This window comes from Myripristis murdjan, chromosome 2, assembly GCF_902150065.1.
Source record: "Myripristis murdjan chromosome 2, fMyrMur1.1, whole genome shotgun sequence".
Classification (NCBI taxonomy): domain Eukaryota; kingdom Metazoa; phylum Chordata; class Actinopteri; order Holocentriformes; family Holocentridae; genus Myripristis; species Myripristis murdjan.
In genome coordinates, this window is record NC_043981.1 from 9,875,001 (window position 1) to 9,897,738 (window position 22,738).

Genomic DNA, 22,738 nt, shown 5'->3' on the forward strand with positions numbered 1-22,738 from the left:
TCTGGTCAGGTCCGACTAAATCTAGGTGCAGCAAAATGTAGCTGGGTCTAGTTAGGATTGATTAGGTCACGTTGGATCTATTTGGGTCTGGGTAGATTTGGTTAGGGTGTAGGTCAGTTTTATAACAGCCTAGCTAGGTTTAGTTGGGTCAAATTGGGCTCGGTCAGGGTCTCGATAGGTCCAGCTATGCCTGATTAGGTCTAGTTGGGTCCAGCTGGTTTTGGTTAGGGTCTGGCTTGAAGAAGGATTAGGTTGAGTTCAGTCTCATTCAGTCTGGCTAGGATCTAGTCAGCTCTAGATAGGATGGATTAGGTTCAGTTGGGTCTACGTGGGTCAGGTCAGTTCCACTCCTCTTGGGTGTTACTGGTACCAGTTGCGTCCCGCTGGTTTCAGCAAGGTCTGGTGACGTCTAGTCAGTTCTGACCAAATTTAGTCAGCTCTTGTTTGTTCTTGTCAGGTCTAGTTAGGTCTTGTTGGGTGCAGGTGGAGCAAGCCCCATCTGGTCTGAACAGTTCCAGTTCCAGGTAGATCCTGTCTGGTCTGGTCAGATCAACTCAGTCCTTCATAGGCCTAGTCAGATTTTTGTTGTTCATCCAGGTCTGGACATTTCCGGTTATATGTAGTGAGGTCTGGTCCTGAACAGCTGCATCCAGGTGGATTTGATCACGTTGAGTCATGCTTAGTCAGATCTAGTCATGTTATGTCACGATGATTCACTTAAAGCCGCAACTTGCTGGGTCTGTGCAGATCTCACTATGTTTTCTCATGTCCAGTTAAGTCCGCATGATCCACTTAGATCCATTCAGATCCGGTGTGGTATAAATGTCCACATCAGCATTTCCCCTTCTCGGAGCCGTGGAAAGGCGTCGGAAACAGGACTTTGACCCTGTGACTCACCAGATGATGGAAACACATACAAAAAAAACACACAGACGGCTGATACCTGAGCCTCCTGCGGGATCTGCTGGGCATCGATGTGGTCGGTCAGGTACGCGGTGAGGTGGCGGTCGGTGTTGGCCAGAGACTCCTGGATCAGCCTCAGCGTCTTGTCGTTCTCCTGGGCCAGCTGGACGCTCTGCTCCAGATCCTTCTGCCTGCGCAGCGCCTGGGGAAACAGGTCAACGCCTTTAGCGACACCCCAAAAAACACACGGAGGGACACACCAACTCTAAATGCAGGATGTCCAGCACCTTGGAGGGAGCAGATCCGCAACTTTGATTATAAGCACATAAACATTCCTCTAGTGTTGATACTCAATTATTCAGTTTTTGTACTGACGCATATAAACTCCATAAATTATTTACACTAACCTGGCGATGGCCATTTTTTCTGGATAAGGTAAAGGGGCATTTCAGTCACAGACACACACACACCTTAGATGCAGGGTATGGTTCTGGACTGTAATGCATATATATTAAAAAACCCCAAACCTTGAAAACAATATCTTCTCCACAATATGTCCGTGTGAGGACTGATTCATCTTCTTTTTATGCTGTATTTAACTCCAAAGGAAACCCGCTACTTCACTCGGAGGACGAATTCAAAACTCACTGACTCTTAATAACTCAGACACCAAATGAATCTAGTCAAGGCTGTTTGCGGTTTCGGGATACGTGCGAGATTATGCGCATAATGAATCATCCCTGCCTTTCATTTAAGTGTCCCCATTACAATTAATAACTGTTCATTTTCTAGGGTGCGCAGGTCAAAATGGCTTCCGTGCAGAAATGGAGCAATTTCAACTGAGATATCTCCTGTGACAAGCGCTCACACAAACACAAATGCACAAGCACACACGTTTACGTACACTCTGCTGATGTCAAGATACATGAGCACATACACACACACACACACACACACACACACACACAGTAAGTAGTCCTATGTGTACCCTCTTGTAGGAAGGACTCCGAGGCCTCTCTCTGGCGCTGTGTCTGTGCCCGACCCACCGCATCAACGCTGCCGTCGTCATTAACAACAACAATAACCAATGATGTCCTTCACAATTTTTTGTCAATGGAGCAGCGGGCGCCTAGCAACCATCAAAATGTTTTCTCCCCTCTCTCTCTCTCTCTCTCTCTGTCTGTCTTCCTCCGTCTCCCTTGGGGATCACCGACAAGATTAACAGCGTGAACCCGGGACGGTGAAGGAAACAGAGTGAACAATGACATCATCAACCTGTGGGGGTGTGTCTCGGTGTGACAGACAGAGCGAGAGCATGTGTGTGTGTGTGTGTGTGTGTGTGTGTGCATTGAGATACAGGTGAGCATACTAATCCACAGGATAAAGGTGCTATGTATAGCTCTGAGCCAGCCTAACGCTCATGTCACACTCCCTCACATGCACACACACACACACACACACACCTCCACCCAGCCTCACAACACTCTTAATGGCACCAGTGAATGTGTCAGGTGGCCTTTTTTGCACATTCCCATCTCATTCCTTGTAGTATAATTTATGAAATGTGAACTTGAGTGAGATTAAATATTTAGACAAACATTGATAACAACCTTCCCAGTGGCAATGTACTCCATTTCCCTGGCAATTGTCGGCTCATGAATACATATTCTCATTAAACACTCAGTTTTCCCCTTATTACTTATTTCACACACAGAGACGCAGATTACTTATTTCACGCACACACACAGACAAACGTAGCGGTTGCGAGTGAGGGAGATAGACGATCACTATTTGCGGAACTGCCTTGGCTGGAAACGCCTTCGGCAAAGCAAATGCAGCGTTTTTCCGCACCGGCCTTCCTGGCGCTGGTTTTCAGCTGTTACAAAGGACTAAAATTAGAATGGCAAACACGACTCTTTGATCAGAGGAAGTGCAGACAGAGATGTAAAACAACATTTTGCATGTGAGCTCGGGATTCGTCTCCATGTTTCAAAGTAGACGTTCAAGTAGAATAAACACAATCCTTATTCTCTCGCCTTATTTAGACAATTTCACTCACTTATCACTTGGATCTATGTACTACTGGTGAATCATGGACATTAAGTTATTCATGGATGAAAAAAAAAGGTTTGAAGAAATTAATAAGATTTGCTAGACTGGTGAATTTTATTTGAAAATGACACCCGTACTCGTGGTCCACTGTTAAAGTCAGCTGAACAAATAAGAAATGGTTTATGTTTGACAGGATGGCAGGTTGCTTATTGGTCTGCCAATGCTGGCCTTTTATTAAATACCAGATGCTGGCTATTCAGTGCCATATGATAGATGTTTTCTCCATGACCGCAGCTACATAACAAGTCAATAAAACCGGCAATCAAATTTTATTTTCTTTGCTCATAACATTTATTCATTTAATTTGTCCATTACATTTGAGTAAATTAGTTGTTTAGGTAAATTAAAACTTGTGAAAATCATGGAGGTTGTGGCTGTCTCTGTCTTTCATCGGTTTATATGTCTGTTTTCCTGCCTTCTGCAGAAGTCATTGGCTGCCATTCATTTCCCTCTGCTGTGAAATGCATCTCGCACAGACGAATGACTAACAAACGCCTGAGTAATGCAATCCACCACAGTAAACAAAATGCCTCAATTATCTTGTAAAAATATGCTTCCTTTTGTGTTATCATTGTGTTAGTGTACTCATGTGTGACCAAAATGGAAATGTCCATCATAATATGGTCTTTCTGTTACTATACACTTTCATTTATCCTTTGCTAGAACTCAAGGTAGTTTCAGCACTGAAATGTGCATAAATTCAAAGTAAATCAAATTAAATAAATGTTAAAAAAATCTACAAAGGTATTACATGAATATAAGAATCATCAAAAGCAATGAATGTAAACATCTCGTAGAGAGGCTGTAAGTTAAAATTAGACTCACACTGTCCTTTAAAGGCAGATTGTATCCAAAGTTTCCCACATCACTAAATAAGTAGTAAGAGCTACAAAACATATAAAGGACCTTTTTTCATTTGGGGTTTCAGGGGAGAGTTTTTTTGTCACATGATGGGCTTTTTAATTGTAGCAAATAGATGCAAATACATCATCTGCGTCTGTTTTTGGTTTGATAGATGTCAAATGCAGAATACTAGTTATCAGCAGCTGCAACACAAAATGATCAGTGACAACATCAACATCAGTGATAAATGAATTATTTACAATACTGAGATACAATGCAACAGATGGTTGCTTGGCATATTTCTTTGCGGTTCTGTCCCTATTAAAATGATTTCATGCATACAAATATGGCACAAGATGATCAAAATGTCAAGGAGGAATGCTAAAGTCAGCATTACTAGAAAAAAAAAGATTGGGGATAATTGAGGCCCACTAATCCAGCAAGAGATTTGATCTGTCATTCTGTTAATGATTTGTTATGTAAGTTTCATAACAAACAGATTGATGAATAATCGGAGTGCAGGCGGTCTCGGTTGGTGTCTGTGCCACTCAATGGGGAGAATGACAATGCTACAGAATATCAGCAAAAATGCTCCCGATGCGTCGATTGGGGAGAAAAAACCCCCCCAAAAAAACAACAGGGCTTCAATCAAATCCAGACTTCATCATTAAAGCCGTGAAGCGTCGGCTGCATCAAAGCGGCTTCCCGGGCTGTTTGGTCAAAGAGTCCCTGTGTTGTGCTCAAATCAAATCATTAAAACGTCCTGGCAGCCAAAGTCTGCTCTGCACAGGTTCTGAGCACTCAATTTACCTCAAGGTCAAACTTTGTCGGCCTGAGGAGTTAGCTTAAGATAACATGAAGCACTGAGGGAAAAAAAACCTTTACATTCGACTATGCTTTTTTTTTATCTATTAAAAAAAATGCATGTCTTGAACAAGTTTTATTCAATCGAGGGTCACGAAAAACATGAATGTGCTTTCAGATGATTGCGGTATCACGGTAACGACAACAGATTCCCTTGTGGAATGAATACACCTTAATTCATCAGATATTTCTGCAATAAAGTTGAAGAAAAGTTATTAGCGGTCACAATGCTGGGCCTTGACTAGACTGATAGCACAATCACTGGTGCAGTCGCAGACCTGCTCAGACCTTTCATGTCAGGTTTGAACTGACAATGCCGACTGAAAATGCTGTCAACATGGCCGATTGAACGGATTTCAAGGAAAAAAGCCACTCTTAGAAAACTGTTTCCCTGATAGATATCACCACTCTGCGATCTTCAGTGCATTGCAGGAGTTATTTTGCAGTGAAGTGTTCAGATTTCCTGTGTTGTTGTACTTGTTTTCCATGAACCTGCCTCACCTGCTTCCACTTTAGTGATTTCCTAGTTTTCCCAGAAAGCTTTCAGCAATCCCGAGAGACCGGGTGTGAATATGGTTCATTCAGTGATAGAGGTAGAGTAGAAACAGCAAAAAAAACAACAACAACAAAAAAAATTGTGGTCAAAGTGCCACGTCTCTTCCATGATCGCTGCAAAAATTTCCATCTTAACAAGTAATTCAGTCTCATATTCAATAATCAAAACTGTGATAATCTCACTTGTTTCCATTGCTGATCAACTTGTTTACTTGCGGTCTGATCTGCCTTACACTGCTCATATTATACTTGTAAAAAAGTGACTACTATGAAATGAAAGTACGTCAAGATAGATTTTTTTTTTTTTTTTTTTTTTTTTGCAGTGGCTGGTTTCTTCCATGCATGATCGCTGAATGTAAGTGCAAAAATACTGAGTGAGAAGCCCTTGCTTTTTGATTTGGGAGCCAAACCCTAATGATTCACCTTTTAGAGGGCTGACAAGATTGTTGCTGTTAAAGTCCACTGGAAATAACTCAGCCTGATGTCATGTCAACTGCAAATGGCCAGCTGACTTTGGGAGGATATGGGCTCGGAGATGCGAGGCACATCACCAGCAGAGGTTTAATAGCACAGTGCTAAATTGATTTAGGGTGGATTTTTCCTTTTAAATGCTTTTAAACGGGCTGCAAAAGGTTTACTTTGGAGAATGAGAAGTCTGTCAAACGAGACACAAAACTAAAAGCAGAGTTTTCACAGCATCGCTTAGCTCTCGTCAAAAAACAGTAAACTGCCAAAAAAAAAAAAAAAAAAAAAAAAAAAAAATCCCACTAAATAGCCCCTTAGGAACAAAAACAAAATGAAGGGGAAAAAAAGATTAAAGGAAGAGGCAGGTGTGATATTTTGGTTTGTGTGTGTTTTTGATTCTCTGTGTGTCTTTCCAGAGATGCTCAGAAGCATTCGCATCGCGGCTTTCAGCTCCGCCGGCTCTTTGCCTTTATAGCCCCCAAACGAACTTGGCTCAGAGCCGCGCGACTTCACCTCACACAAACACGCGTGACACACACAGCGGAATAAAGGACACGGGACGCACAGGAGCCTCTGTAAAGCTTCCAAAGACACACACACACACACACACACACAGACACAGCAATACACACAAAGGCAATGCCTCTTGAAAAACACAGAAACTCAGAAATAAAAGAATATGACACACCCTCATGCACACACACGCACACACACACACACATACTGACACAGACACAGACACACACACACGCGCACAACTGTCTCTGATGGGTAGACAAACAAAGGCTGGCTTATCAGGCTGCAAGGAGAACATTAATCTGGTGCTATTGTGAAAGGGGATCAACCCAGCGGGCAATGAGTATGTGTGTGTGCGAGACAGAGCGTGTGTGTGTGTGTGTGTGTGTCTAATCTGTCACATAGTCATTGAGGATCACCACAAGAGGGTGAGAAAGGAGGAGGAAGATGAGAGGGAAGGAGGAAAAGGAAGCTGAGAGGAAGGCAAAGGAAGAGACTGGATATTAACCATTTTAACTTCCCTTAAAATTCCCCTTTAAGTAGCTTCAAAGTTAAAAAAAACACATTTATTTCAACATTGTACAACAATGCCACTTGTGTGTTGGGTATCTGCTGGCTGCAGCGCTTCACTGAAGCTACATCACACTGATATTGAGTGAATGACTCAAAGCCAAGATACCACTGTTTCATGGCTGCAACGTTACATCAAATAGAAAATATCTCGATGTCTCATTTCCCTGTAGTTTAGCAGGACGTGTGTGGCGTCTCTGGGAACCTTTGGATCTCAACTAGACTTTAAAGTAAAGTTCTGAGGGTTTGAATAAAGCTTGGCCGTGCAGCATGCATTTGTAATGACCGGCGGGGTTGAAGGTTGAAGTTTTAGGACACCAGAGAATGAGTTATATAAATGGTATCTGCATGAGGTGTCTGTTATTTTATTAGACTAAATGTTCAGTACAGTGGTCCCTCGTTAATCGCGGGACTTACGTTCTAAAAATAACCCGCAATAGGCGAAATCCGCGAAGTAGTCAGCTTTATTTTTTACAATTATTCTAGATGTTTTAAGGCTGTAAAACCCCTCACTACACACTTTATACACTTTTCTCAGACAGGCATTAACATTTTCTCACTTTTCTCTCTGTTTAAACTCTCAAAGTTCAAATCTTTGCAAACATACAGCACTTCAGAGTCACACTGCTAGCGATCGAAGATTTATGTAAATTTGGCAAGCTGAACGCATTCTGTACTGCACTGAGATTGATTGACAATGGTCTACAGTCCCTTAGCCAATCAGGACGCAGAACACAATGCGCGGGCTCTCCCTTAGCCAATCAGGACGCAGAACACAATGCGCTGTAAAAAAAAAAAAAAAAAAAAAGCATGCAAAATTGCACGAAAAAAAATCCGCGAAACTGCAAAACTGTATCTGTGTCTACATTTCCCAGCAAAAAAATGCCAACAGCAGTGGAGTTTTGTGGACGTGTTGCAATATGCAGAGTCCATCTCCAGAGGAAGGCCCCTCACCTTCACACAAGTTTGTGTTAAATACGATATTAGGCCTCTTTGTCACTGTCACACACATGCAGCTCTGAACGCATGACCCGCACTGTGCTGCTCATCTCATGTCTGTGTTGTCAGTGAGTGAATGCATTGCTTTTTTAAAACTCTATCAAATGTCATCGGATGGACAACAAAGGCAAGCATAAGACAGTGATTTCAAGAAATCTTCAAAGACTGAATAATAACAAGCAGCTGGCACTGCGCAACAGTCACAATCCATAGCCTTTTATGGATTAATGGATGAATTAATGCAGACTTTGATGGCTTGTGTGTGGGTTTTTCTCAAAAGTGCATGTTTTATCAGGTCAAGAAAGGGGGACTTTTCAGGCAGAGAATGAAATCCATCTATTCCAATTCCATCTATGAATACAGAAAGGCAGTGCAGTGTTCATAAAATACAGTGTTCTCTCATGAATTTGATGATGGAGGGTCTCACACAGCTGCTTCAACCTGTGGACCAGGGACAAAAACTTCAGGTGGATTTTGAGTCGGGAGTGATTTCACTGTCGAAGGCGGCCATAAATGGTGTTGCTGTTAATTAACCGTCTCACCGTGTGCACAGATAAAAGACGAGGTAAATGATCAGAGGTGCCACCTAAACCCTGCTTGGAAAAATTTGTGGGGCTTGGACTCACCTGGATTAAATCGACTCTAAAATCACCCTGCCAAAGGCCACATCTCAGCTCTTTGAACTTCAGTCTATCCACTGTCTAATGAACGTCTGCCTCTTCCTCCTTAGTGCTGCAGCGTGTTACTCAGGCAGCGGATGGTTTGGGAGATGGACAACCAGAAGCTCCTCTGGAGTTACACGAGTGTTACATCACATATAACCTACCATAAATCCTTGTGCTGTTACAAATGTGATGTGCTGCTGTTTGTTAATTGTGTCTGGGCGGCTGGCTGTCCTTCACCGTTCTGGAAACAAGTCGATTAGCATTGGACCCAAGTGGAATTATCTCATGCCACTAGCAGATTTATTATTTTGCTTCAAGAGGAACGAGATTTTAACACTGAATATGAGACAAAATGACTTGTGGCGACGGCGATTTGTGCAGTGCACTTCACATTTATCAAACCTTGGAGCAGCGGTGGAAGTTGACACTTATTTGGCGTATAAAGGAATTAACACCAATCACTGCGAGCAGGCATTTCACAGCTGTTTACCTGTTTTGTTTTATAAAGACTACTGACAGGAGGCCCCTGAGGCCAAGGACAGGGATTTGCAGCGTAACTACAAATGACCACATAACAGTGTCTTCTTTCCTCTGTGTGGTTACACACAGAAAACGCTGGCATGTGACACCAGAGACTGATGACAAGTGTTTGGGTGCTGAATATAATATAGGTGAAGCTGTAACCAACAAAAAATAATGTGATGATAAGTTATCTCGATAAGATAAGGGCCTTTACTGATATTGTAGTGAAACCTCGGATGAATCCCACAAGGAGGAAGAGGGATAAGAGTTGAAGGAGGAGTTAAAAAGAAATGCAGTGTGTTGTAGAAGAAGAGGAGCAGCAGGAAGAGGAAGACAAAGCAGCAGTACTTCAGCTAGGAAACAAACTCGCATCAGTCCATGGAGCTTTTGTTTTGTTTTGTTTTGTTTTTAGAGAGAAATGCCAGTTATCCAGTTTCAGAATATATACTTGCTCTTCCTAAAGTTTGAAGTCAGCTCAATTCATATTTGTGATCATGAACATCTCTCTTCAAAAGCCAAAAACCAGGGAACTCAAGTTAAAACCTGCCATGTAATTATTTAGGAAAAAGTCACTTGTTCCATACAGAGAACATGCTAAAACTGAATGAAAAAAATAATAGCTCAATTGGATATAAAAGCTAACTTTCTGTTGGTGCACATAATCAGTGTGCCATTCATCGTCTAATGGAGTTCCTCTCTCTGATGACACGGCTTAAATACTAGGACTGTAGACAGATACTGCAAATACACAGATAGATGACAATAGATCATGATAAAGAGAAAAACAAGGTATGCTAAAATACTAAAAACCTAAAACTAGACTGCAAATAGAGCAGATATTACTATAAAAATTAGAGGCATTGAATATAGCAGTGGAAAAAGAAGGTGCTTCATGATCATTAATGTGCTGGTTTGGGATCGGGGGTGCAGTATCAGTCGAGGGCAGCGTTGCACATTGTGATGGCGGTTTGTAAGAGCGCTAAGAGGAATGTGCAAACCACGTGAGGCATGTGATGTCTGATGAAAGCGCAAAATTATAATAAATTCAAGCGCTCTTTGAAGAAAAGTAGGTAAGTTAAGTCCTTGATTGGTTCAATGGGACCGTGTTCACAGGCTCTTTTATACTGATTCTGAATGATGACCTTAATGAGTAATGGCTTTTCACAAAGTGGATTGTGACTGTTTTGGAACCGAGCTTTCAAATACCGACTGAGCCGCCCTTGGCCGCAGGAAGAACATGCAGGAATATTTTCACTGACTGCTGTTCTCCTTTAAAACTCCTGAAAGGGCTTTTAATGAGATTCTTTTCTTTTCTCAGTTTGTGGCATTAACTGTTGCAGTGGAGTAATAATTATGTTCTCAGAGGTAATCAATTGTTCACGGCAATCCACTTATGGAAATTGAATAAAAAAAAGTGAATCACGCTGAATTGAAGCAAAAATTGCACTGCAGTCAGATATGGAATAGAAATGAGTTGTTACCCCAGGAATGATTATTGAATCAAACAAGCATTAGCTCCCTGCAGAACGCAAACCATGGTCTGCATTCTGTATGTGTACGTGTGCATCACAAGCCCTCTCCAGCCTCTATCTGTGTGTGTGTGTGTGTGTGTGTGAGTGTGTGTGTGTCTTACCCTAGCCATGAGTTCATCCCATCGTGTGTTGAATGCGTCGAGCTTTTGCTGTATCAGTTCATCCAAAACTCCTCCGTCCATCAGCGTCTGCGCCAGCTCCCGAATCTGGTTCCTGTTGTCCTCTGGGTGCCGCAAGAGAACCTCCAGACTCTACACACACACACACACACACACACACACGCACAAAATCGTCAATTCAGTAACTTATGCATTTCTCCGACCTTACCTCAGCTATCCTCGCCTGACTTACCACTTGTACATTTTCTGGAGTTCAGAAAGAGTTCATCTTGGTGCAATCCATTAACTGGACTCACCCCGGAAAAAGTTGCCAATCAGGCGGCTTGTTGAGTCAGTGATAATGCGATACGGGCCCTCAGAGAGAAAGCTCGCACATATATTGTGGAAAATGGGTTTGATTCAAGGCGGCTGATGATAACGTAGGAGAAGCGTGTCTGAAATTATGCTCTGGATAAGAGCACGAGATAAACGACATGTAGGAGCTAAAAGAGGTCAATTAGCCCTTGTTCCTCCAACCTTAGCACTTCACAGTTATTCACATCTATTTCCCAAAAGGTGTCCATCCGATATCAATACGTTGTTTTGCGTTAAAAAACACGACTGAGAGTGGGTGGGCATTTTGCATTTCCACCGCTCTGTCCTGTAACATAAAGATGACACAACGCCTAAGGTTTTTTAAACCCTGGATGTAACATCTAAGGGAATGTGAACCAGCACAGTTAAGCAAATTAACTGGATGAGGCTAACAACCAAGCCTTTTGCATTATCTCTCCCACTGGATTTGGGGTTAACGCCGGCATGGCCACCCTTATCTAATTTGTAAAGTACAGAGAGCACATTACATGAGAAGAAACTTTTTTGGAAAATGCTTCTCTCTCTGCTTTTGGCCTGTTTGTAACACATCAGCATCCAAGAGCTGCGACCCCGCCGTTGTCCTTATTTTCCTCACAAAGTCCACTAACGCCGCCTCCCTCACATCTCCGGATAAGAACTGTGCTTTTCAAGAAGTACCTCACATCACCCTTCCCCTGCTGAGTGACATCCACTCTCCTCCACTTCCTGTAATTTCTATCAAAGAAAATCCCTCTCCTTAGCTCTCTAGCTCTTTATCTTTCCCCTTAGCCCGGAATTTATTTCCTTTTCTAGTGCCGCTCTCATTCATAATCGCTCGGTGGTCACAAGAATATTATCAGGTCAGGTCAGATCCTTTCACTCTTCACGACCTGTGGCTTGTAATTTCACCAATCTAGGACGTTGAGCTGATTCAATGGCTGCACTCCCCGAAAGTCACTTTGGGTAAAAAGTGTTGACTCGATAACTAAAATGTAAATGTAAAAATGAAAAATGAAAATGCTTCTTAGCCTTGGGCCCGAGCTGAAAACTGGATGCATACGCTTTGGAGCTGAAAATCAAAAAGGTATCCCTCGCTCCCTAAAAAAAAAGGAGATTTTTGGAGATGCAATATTTCTGAGGGATGCTTGTCTTAACCCTCCTGTTATGTTCAAATTTTACTAACACCCCTTATGTTTGGGGTCAATTTGACCCCAGCAGTTTAAACCTCAACAAAATTATTATAATTAAAATTTTTACCAAAGTTTTTGTGTCAGGTACTTTAGGTTTCTTTGTTGACGACCTAAATAGCCCTTTAAATAAAACATAACTCCCCCCCACCCCCACTTATACATCCAGTATTCCTATTACGCGACTATGGAAAAATATGCAAATCACCATAAAATCTCACTGATTGACCTAAAATTGGAAAGAAATATATTTTTGGTGTTTTAATGGCTTAATAATATTTCTAAGAACAGATTTCTGTTATTTGTAACATTTGGAAAGAAAATCAATTTCTATTATCAAGGATAGTAACATGCCTTATGTTCGGGGTCAATTTGACCCCAGGAAAAAGAAACACAACTTCTGAGTGAGTAACCCAATGTAGGCCTGCAAATGGGTCACATCCAAGTCTTTCCAACTGTCCCCACACACACACCTCCCCTCTAAGTTTGTCATCACAAGTATTTCCTTTCCAACTTATGGTGTTACAAAGAGCTCAAATGCTGATTTTATGTCTTGGACATGGCTGACAGCATATCTGCTGGGCCCTGGAACCATTTTGATGACATTAGCAGTACTGAGTCTACCCTGTTGTTCATGTGGGGAGAGGGACCATGACACCTCTCCATTTTTGGAAGGTAACGTGTCTGCTGGTGGGTGAGAGACAACAGGAGGGTCAGAACTGAGGGTTTCATTCTCATCAGAGGATGCCTCATAACCAGGGTCCTCCTCAACATGATCCTCTGTCTCAGACACATTCTCCTCTGTGTCACTTTCACTGTCAAAGAGCTGTGACAAAACCTCACTGGCAGAAAACCTTTGCTTAGTGCTCATATTCAACTGAGAGAGAGCATAAAGTGAGATTACACAGAGCAACAACAGAAATGATCTAGAAGGCTGCTGTGCAAGCATTTATATGTTTGCTCCTCCCCCATGTGGTGGGAACTATCCTCATGTCCTCATGGGAACCATATTTCCCCACCCTCACAGCGCAGAAAATATCAAAGTTCTCATAGGTATTATGTTTTCCCCTCCCCAATATCTCCCCCCATATCCACCCATGTCAGTGGTTCCCGTACTACTTCAGGTATGGTTATGTTAGGTTAGGGCCCTAAAGCAGAGGGAACTTTTATGAAGAATATCAAATTGCATGTTATAGTGACCTCAGTATCATCAAAAAAACCAAAACAAATGTGTGTAAAATGGTGTTTTTACACCTAAAACAGCCTGGGGTCAAATTGACCCCAAACACCACCGATGCGTACAAATGCGTACAGGACACTGAAAACATATCATCATGTGAATTTCATGATTCCAAGATAGTATCCATTAAATTAGGAAAAGTCATAAAATATGAAGCAAAAAAAATGATGTTAAGCATTTATTTAGAGACGTTAAACATTGATTAATATACATAATAGGAGGGTTAAGTTGGCGTCAGTTCACTGAGTTTCGCCTCGTCTTCGTACTCACATCCAGCGCCTCCTGCAGCTCCTCCGCTCCCCCTTGGAGGTTTTCCGTCTCATCCAGTTTCTGCTCCAGCTGATCCAGGAAGGCGTTTTCCTGCTCGAGGTAGGACAGCAGCTCACACCAACATGCCCACACCTCCTGGAAAGCGCCGACAAACATCACAACAACACACAATCAAAATGAGACGGAGAGAGAGAGGGAGGCAGAGACACGGGATGGATGGATGATTGCTGATATTAAACGTCTGTTGACAGAAGCAGTGCTTTCTCTCCACGTAAAGGTGAAGTGCCGAGAATACCGAGGCGCTGGGGTGATTACCTCTCGACAAAATGAAGCAGAAGGAGCAGAGAAGAAAGAGACGAGAGAGGGGAGACTGACACAAAGGGAAGCCGAGGAGAAAAGAAGGCGGTGTGAGGACAAAGGAGGAGGGAGAAGAGTGTGGTGATAGAGATTAAAGACAGAAAGTAAATGATGGAAGATGAGGTGCAGGATGTGGAGTTAACATTAAAGCCTGATCTTGAGGCATGGTAAAGATTCACACTGAAGCAGCTTTAAAAAAAAAAAAAAAAAAAAAAACGATTTTAAACTGGTATTACAAAGACCCGCCGAGATTTAACAAACCAACGCAGCTATGGATGTCTTCATAAATGTATAAATATGTTGAAACGAGGCAGATCACGAAAACGACACTCAAGCAAGTTTATTTACAATTGGAAATAAGCGGCATTATCTCATCCCACAGGCACATTTGTTTTACCTTGTTAAAAAAAAAACAAGATTTTAATAATGAGCCTGAGACTAAATAACTTACGAAGATGAATATTTTCGAACATTTATTTGGCATCGGAGTATTTCATGCATGCGTTTCCATTAGGAGCACTGCCATCAGGTGGGCTGAGGTAATTGAGCAGACTCTCTAAATGAAGCTCTCTAAATGAAGGCTTTGATTAGTGTGGAGTGAATTTCATGCTGCCCAAATGCAAATATACAACAATTAATTGGGCGGTATCCTAATGTGGCGACTAACAGCCGTAAAACCCAGGAAGTGGCAACGTAATTTTCAAAAAGCAGCGGAGAGATATTTTACAGAAAACTCTTCCGAGCGTCCAAGGACAGCTTCTTTTCCTCCGCGGTGCAATAAGGCGTCGTTATTTATGCGATATGCGCTTCCGTCACTGTTTAATGCATTATTTCTTAATCAAGCGGCAGCTAAGGCGACCGACAGGCACTTTAAAACCTTCGTGTGATACCGCTGAATTTTTTTTTTTGCGTATTTGCATTTTTCCCCCCATTCAGCTGAGCATCCTTAAGGTCCGAGGCGGCATTCAAAATGTTCGAGAGGAGCCTGAGACGATTTGAGTAAACACCGTCTGGCTAACCCTGCTTCACCTTAGCTCATCCATAATAGATACAGCTTCTGAAACACACACACACACACACACACACACACACACTCATGCCCACATACACATGCCCGTATGCCTTCCAGGGCTATCACTGATGTATGTGAGCCTTATAGCCTTGGCCTTGACATAATATGTGAGGGCCTCATTACCCTGGGTACTCCTGACACACACTCACTCACACACACACACACACACATACACACGCGCACACTCCCCATTTCTTCATGTCTTTTTAATTTTTTTTCCCAGTGTATTTTGAGCTCAGCTAAGCAGCGCAAGGTTATCCAAATAACATTAATAATTCTTTTATTTCTGAACGCTGACAAATTGTCCTAACATGAGGCCTCTGCTGGTTCCCGCTCCTCACGGTGAATACATATGAGGGGGAGTCGGGTCAACTCGTAATTCCATTTATTGTTGTTCGGTTGTTTTCCGCATTTAGAATGGAAAGCACGCTGAACAGAGGCCTCAGATGGAAGGACAGACAGACAAACAGGTGCTGTACCTCCAGAGTTTTGCACTTCCCGTCCAGGCGGCTGCAGAGACGCTGGTAGTTGGCCGTCAGCACGTCCAGCTCCGAGCGCAAGGCATCGTGGGCCGTCGGCGGGGCCTTGGCGATGAAACTGTTGACGCTGTCGGTCAGGAGTTTGACCTTCAGCTCCTTGGAGTGGACCTCTTCCTGGGCCCTCTGCGGGAGAGAGAGAGAGACAGATGGAGAGAGAGATCCATAATTGATAGTTGATTCATTTTTTTTTTTTTTCATGGACAGCAGGGGGTCCCAGTTGTTAAGAGATGCCAGCCAAAGTGTCCAGTCCAGTCCAAGAGGGTATCACATCCAAACAAGCGAGCCCAACATTTACAACTCTGTGTTTTCTCATCGAGATGCAGCTTCTGAAAAAGTGCTTTCTCAAACTTTTAGGCAGAATACAGCACTGTCTTTTTAAGCTCAATATACAAGCATGCATTAATTGTTGGTAATATCTGTGTGTAACCTGTCTATTGTACATAACATCATCATTACCAGAGCGTTATGTTGTTATGGAAGTGAAGTGTGCATTGTACGACCATCGTTTTCATGCAGCAGCTTTGCATCTGCATCATAAATCGAACAGCTGGCGCCATCATGCAGGTGCACCCCACGACTGGCTGTGGCACGAACAATGCTGAAATTTCACAACCGAGCTAGAAAGACAGATTTCTTGTGTGAGTCCTGGTGTGGGTGTGGGTCAACCCAGCAACATTTGAAGGAAAAATGAATATTGATCTGCTTTTTAAATTTGGGTTACTATAACAGAGTTTTAAGTGCCAGCCTCTACTATATCACACTCAGCTCAGTTAATCTGAACAAACTGTTGGTTTTTGCTTACTGAAGCTTATTTAGTGAAGCAGCTTAATATAAATATGCAGCAACCAGACACAAGCTTCTCGCCACCAGGGCCGGATCACAAGCCCATGGGACCCTGGGGCGCAAACTTCATGTGGGCCCCGCTCCATTAGGCTAACGCTGAATGAAATATGTACACAAACAAACCAAGACAGCCTCTTTACATTTGTCAATGACTCAAAACGGCGTGCCCTCAAAAATGAAAACGAGAAGACAGTTTCCCTCTTAATACAACACATAAAGAAAAGATCCGCAGTGATTTGGCCCAGCAAGCCCCGTAACATGAAACCTGCACCAATCGGATGTGGAAATCAGACCGTGATGTTTCACTGACAAAAACTAGACCATACATTGAGCTATAGCTAACAAGCTGATGTGATCTTAACACAAAATCATCCAACAATATCAGCGGTGAAATGATGAATCTCGAGTTGAAAACAGCACAGAAGTGAACCGTGCCTGTATCCACACTGCTGAGTTCCAAGTTTACATTTGTAATCAGCTCTTTTCAGGTGTTGTGGACCTACAATTGGCCACCAGAGGGTATTTACACCTCCTGAAACCTCTCTGTTATCAGCACAAAATGTGGTTGAGGCAGCGCTTTCTCAACAACAACAAAAAAAAAAATGAAACGCGGCGAAAGCCACCTCAGGTTTAATTGATGCTTTGTACGCGTGCGATCATGAGCCTTGTCGTATCGGTGGAGCTCTTCAAAGTCAGCTGAACGGTGAGGGAAAGAGAGATGGTTTGTAAAAGATAAAGAGCAAGAGAGGGAGGAAGTGGAGGTAGAGAGAAAGAAAGAGAGAGCTTAACGGATGGAGGGATGGATGCACGAACAAATGGATCGATATATCTTCTGTTGACAAAGCCACTGAGTGAGGAGAAAGAGAGAGACAGAGAGAACCAGTAAGTGAACGAATCAATGAATGAAAGAGTGCAGCTAATACTTTTCCGACCAAGAGAAGGAGCGAGAGAAGGGGAGGATGGTGGAGGAGGATTAGAGAACCAAATGAATGAACAAATCTACGAATGGAGTTTCCTTTAAGCCCAGAGCACGAACTGGGAAACAGCGTGGAGACGGTGAGAGGAGAGAGAGAAAGGAGAGAAGAAAGAAAGGAGAAAAAAAAAAACACTCAAGAGATTTGTGAAGCCAAAGAGTCGGGGAGAAGAAAAAGGAGGTGGAGAGCGATTAGCGAGAAAGCAAGAGAGAGAGAGAGAGAGACGGTGAAATCAATTTTTAATTTTCAACTTCACTATCACTTCAACTTCACTATGCTTGGTTGTCTGCGGGATGAATGGAAGAGGACTACTATTGCCAGGGCTTTTTTGGTATATCACAAAGCAAATAGCAAAATTAATTTAAATTAAAAAATACATCATATTACAAAGTCATGAAAGCAACAAGGAAAAAGTCGATGCGAAATTGAGCCAGAGTGCTTAAGACATCGTTTCAGGGCAGAAAAGAAAGATTAAAAGCGAGAGACAATGCTTTAAGAAAGATTTTGGGAAGGAGTGGGCGGTGGAAAGACAGGCTGCTGCTGGTTTTATGAACCCAGAATCAACCAGAAATGAGAGAGAGAGAGAATGAAAGAAAGGGAGAACGATGGCTCTCTTCCACCAAAACGTTCTAGGGAAAAGTTCCTGAGTCTTCGAGGACGGTTCAGGTGGTAAAGCTCTTGTATATTCGCATTTCTACCGCACCTGAGAACAGCAAACTATATGCAAGTAAAGAGGAGGTCAAACTAAAACTGATTCATCCATTTGCCACAATAAATATGGGCATATCAGCTTTTTCCAAACTGAGAGAGCCTCAGATACAGAAAGTTTTGAACACAAAAGACAAGTGTGAGCGCCACTTAAGAGGGAGGTGTCGAGCCGTTCTCTGTGTGTGACTGGCAACAGCAACGCGGTAAACATGGAAGATGTCAAAGCTGTCATTAAGTCCATGATTACTTACCAGTGTGCCGCTGTGGTGTTTCATTTGGTTTTGGAGAAGAGACACGCAGAGTTTGACAAATGAGTTTGAGGTGGCATGAAAGGCAAAAGCTGAAAAGAGTAAACAGCGTTTCCAGAAAAGTGACGGAGATTAAATGACACGGCGCACAAGTCACAAATTAAGATGCGATGTTTTTTCTTGCAAGTGCTAGGCAAAGGATCTCCTGACAGAAGGATCTTTACAGCATTTGCAGTTGCTCAAATTTATTTTTTAAAGAACAGCAAGGTGATGCTTGCATCCCATGTTGGGCCAATCAGAGATGTTCAGAGGTCCAATTTCACATCACCCTTCCCCTGGACCTTGGACTACTACTGTCTACTACTACAGAACTATAGCTTACAAAGAAATTTTACATGATTTGCACAATGATGTCCAAACCTGGAAATCATTGTGCAAATAGGATGAGGTAATATGACATAGGATTCCTAAAATTAGTTTGTATTTTCTTCTGTAATACCAAACTGAAAAAAATCCTATCTTAGATTTTCCCTACTTTAACTTCAGACTGAAGATAGGAAGTTTCTGTAAAACGGCCCCAGGCACTCAAATGGTGGAAATGGGTAAGAGTTCCTAGTTCCTCAATAGGGTTCCTGTATTTTTTTTTTGCTATAGAAAAGGGGTAAGAAAGAGAGACTGACAGACAGAGCAAGATCTGGATCTGACGAGTGTTTTGTTGGGAAGTCTTGTAAATGTTGCTGAAGGGTCACAAACATGCACACAGCAGATCTTCCTTTCTCATTCTGCCTCAGCCTCTCTCGTTCTTTCTTTTGCTGCCGCATGTTCACCGTCAGATCTGCCACAGCCTCCACCTCTCTGTCACATTTACACGAATGCATACCTTGAGTTCCTCCACGGCCTTGCGGAGCTCTTCGGGGGTTTTGTAAGTGAAGTCTCTCTCCAGGTAGTCTTCCTCGGCCTGGTTGATCCACTCCTGCATCTCCTGCATCTCTTTCCTCAAAGCCATGGTCTTATCCAGGCCGCCTTTGAGAGCGGACTTCTTAGCGTAGGCCTGCGCACATACACACAGCATTACACACACACATAAAAGCGAGCAAACGCACACTTAGGATCAAGGTTTTAAGGACGGCTTTAAGCCTGCATGGGGAGATAAATGCACACACACACACACACACACACACACACACACACACACACACACACACACACACACAGACCTGTTTGCAGACGTTCTCCCACTGGGAGTTGAGTTCGTCCAGTTCTTTCTGGATGTGGATGGCGAACGGTGGCTCCGCCTCTTTCTTGAGGAACAGGCCCACCTCGTTGATGCCGTTGAGACTGGGCTGGATGGTGTGGATGTCGTTCACCAGGGCCTGGCCAGTGAAGTGCAGGACAGACATTACACAGTCACACCAACACAGTTCGGATAGCAACCTAAAGGCTAGTTTGTACTTTGAAAGGCCAAAGTCGGACAACTTCATTTCTGTCTTTGACACAATCGTGAACGTCTTGCAAGACATAAGACACAGGCCGTGAAGCAGACATGGGTCATGTTTGTTGCACAGCATTGACTGATTGACCAGCCTTGGAGCATGGGGCATGGAGTCCACATTGGCATCATTGTGTCCAAATCAGATGACACTACACTGAGTCGATAGTGAACGTGGAGCACGTTTACTCTCACATATTGTGGATTTGAGGCTTTAACTCTTGGGCTGAGATAGCTGAAGCCATCGGTAAAGCCGTGTCACCAGACAAATCCAACAACAGACATCACATGCCTCTGTTTTGCCGCTGACAGAGGACGCTCACCAACACACAACACCAACACACAAATTCCCAAGGACGACCGATATTTCCTTCATACTCTTTGTGAAGTATACACTTAACTAAAGGCATTCCACACTTCAAGGACTGTTTTCTGGTGGTGTTTTCAGCATTGGAACAAACAAATTCATCACAAGTGTTGTTGAAAAAAGTCTTCACTTTCTCTTTCCTGCTTCTCTTTCCTAGCTTTGTCGTTCAGGCCTGTTTTATGGACTCCGGGGGATAGTTTTTATGTTCCGAACCTATTTTATGTTACCCAATCAGTCCAGTTGTTCGCAGCCTTTTTACAGTAATTCCCCGCTTAGAACATTTTGATAATTTCACCCCGCCCCATTGGAATAGCAATCATTTGTTTTACTGTTGCAATAAATGCTATTCCTTTGCAAGAAAAACAAATGAAAAGGTGCAATTCATGTTCAAACTGCGCCATTGATTCAAACTTGTTTATCTTTCACCTGCTGCTATTTGTGTTTACATGGGCACCTGAGAGCGAGTGGTGTTTGATTGGCGATGGTGGAATTTATTTTGCCACTGTATAGCTCTCCTGTGTCTCCCTTAAGGCATGAATGTGTCCCGCTGCTTGTGATTTAGCCTGCCGCCGTGCTGCTGGGTTGCCAGGCGTGGTGCTTTCCTCACCGTGCACTGCTCCAGCTGCTTCTCCAGCGCCTCGGAGTCGCCCAGCGCCGGCCACTCCTCGTTCAGGAAGACGTCCACGTCTGCCATCCACTTCTTCAGTGTCTTCACATCGTTCTGATGGGGTGGGCGGGACAGACAAGAGGAATCGATGGTGAAATAGTCAACATTTTGGATAAATGGCCAATAATTTGACTGTGATTTAATGCAAATCCCCCCCAGTCTGCCACTCACCTCAAACTGCATCAGCTTGGCCATGAGCTCCTGGATTTTCTGGGTGTTTTCGGTCAGTGTGGCCCCGAGTCGCCTCCAGCGCGTCATGATGGCATCCATCTCTGCACGATACCTTCAGTGACACACACAATATTACACTTATGGTTACATTTAGGCTATATATACTTGTAACTTTCATCTGAAGTTATCCTATTTAATCTTTCATCACAAATCACCACAAAACCACAGACGTCAAATTGCAGAATTCATATTCAATCTTTAATCTTAAAGAGGTGAATTGCTTTAGAGGAAATTGGCTGTGACAGTTAAATGATTATTTTTTAGTCTTCAGTGTCTCATGGTCTAAATACTGTTTCTGTGGCTTTTACACACTGCGAGAAACACTGAAGAATTGTGTTTTTTTTTGGCATGAAACTAGTCAAAAATTGGCACCAGATATTGTCTATTAGCAGTTTCACTCAAAAAAATATTGACATTTAAAAAACCCTGGTGGCTCAGACTTGTACATTCTATTATTTTCCACCTCCTACCTCTGGCTGATGTCTGCTGGAGCTTTCTGGAAGACCTGCTCCACGGCCGAGGTCAGGTAGTCCACCTCGCCCTGGTGCTCAGACAGAGCCACTTGGAGGGCCTGGGGCGAGAGACAGAGAGAGAGACAGAGAGGGAGAGAGAGAGAGAGAGAAAGAGAAAGAAAGCATTGTGCTTTATATTGTTTATGCTTATCATTCCTGCCACCTTCTCCTGGGTAGATCAACATGAAGAGGCGAGCTAAGCAGGAAAAACTGACCTGAGCTGAATTATATTCAGTTATGAAATGGCACATACTGTATATTCAATTCTTGGAGAAATGAGTTTCATATGAGTTGTGTGTGTCAGAACTTGTCAAAACTTCATATTTGGCTGTATTTGACCATTTGTGAGGATCAAAAAACAAAATAATCAACCAGTGGGGACACAAACATATTAAAATAAGGATATGTGGAAATAATATATAACATATAGGACACAAAATTGAAAATAAATAAATAAATGAATAAATAAAAATCCAGGGGCAATAACTAATAATTTCCCTCATAAAACTGATCCATACACTTATGTTAACAAAATGCCTGTCCAGCCTCGCAATGCACATCAAGTAGAGAGTTCCTGCGTAGTTCACAGGTGTGTCCAATAATCAATTGTCACATTAGCATTTCCTTGGCATATCTATCGTGGAGCCCTCTCTCTGCGGGGCTCCGAGGGCCTCAGGACGAGAAAACAAGGCTCACATCTTCATGCGAGTTATTGGCAATCTGTCTATCATGTGCGCTCCCACACCTGATGTAAATGCCATGAAGCCAAAACGCTCTAGGCGCTTATTTATTTTATTATATATATATATATTTTTTTCAAAATCCCCATTTTATTATCCAGCGCAGAGTGGAGAGAGACGTGAAAGTGAGAGAGAGAGAGAGAGTGGAGGTCATGAGCAGCCGAGACGCCTGGGTAATATTGCTGCCATTAAAGCCTTTTCATGGTGTTCAATGCTGCTTAGCCGACCATGCAGGATGAATCGAGAGTGGATGGGAGAGGAAATTCCTGGCGAACTTTCGACAGTTTTCAGCGGGG

The 22,738-nt window shown here is 42.9% G+C and overlaps 1 protein-coding gene across 1 annotated transcript in view; it reads right to left on the reverse strand.

Annotated features, from left to right (window-relative positions):
* Positions 1-22,738, reverse strand: part of LOC115371141 (dystrophin-like) — a 251,782-nt gene that overhangs the window by 94,918 nt on the left and 134,126 nt on the right. Inside the window, 9 exon segments of the mRNA XM_030068315.1 lie at positions 944-1,105; positions 10,648-10,797; positions 13,696-13,830; positions 15,604-15,786; positions 19,317-19,487; positions 19,654-19,809; positions 20,900-21,013; positions 21,131-21,242; positions 21,661-21,761. Coding sequence (XP_029924175.1) covers positions 944-1,105; positions 10,648-10,797; positions 13,696-13,830; positions 15,604-15,786; positions 19,317-19,487; positions 19,654-19,809; positions 20,900-21,013; positions 21,131-21,242; positions 21,661-21,761 — 1,284 coding nt within the window.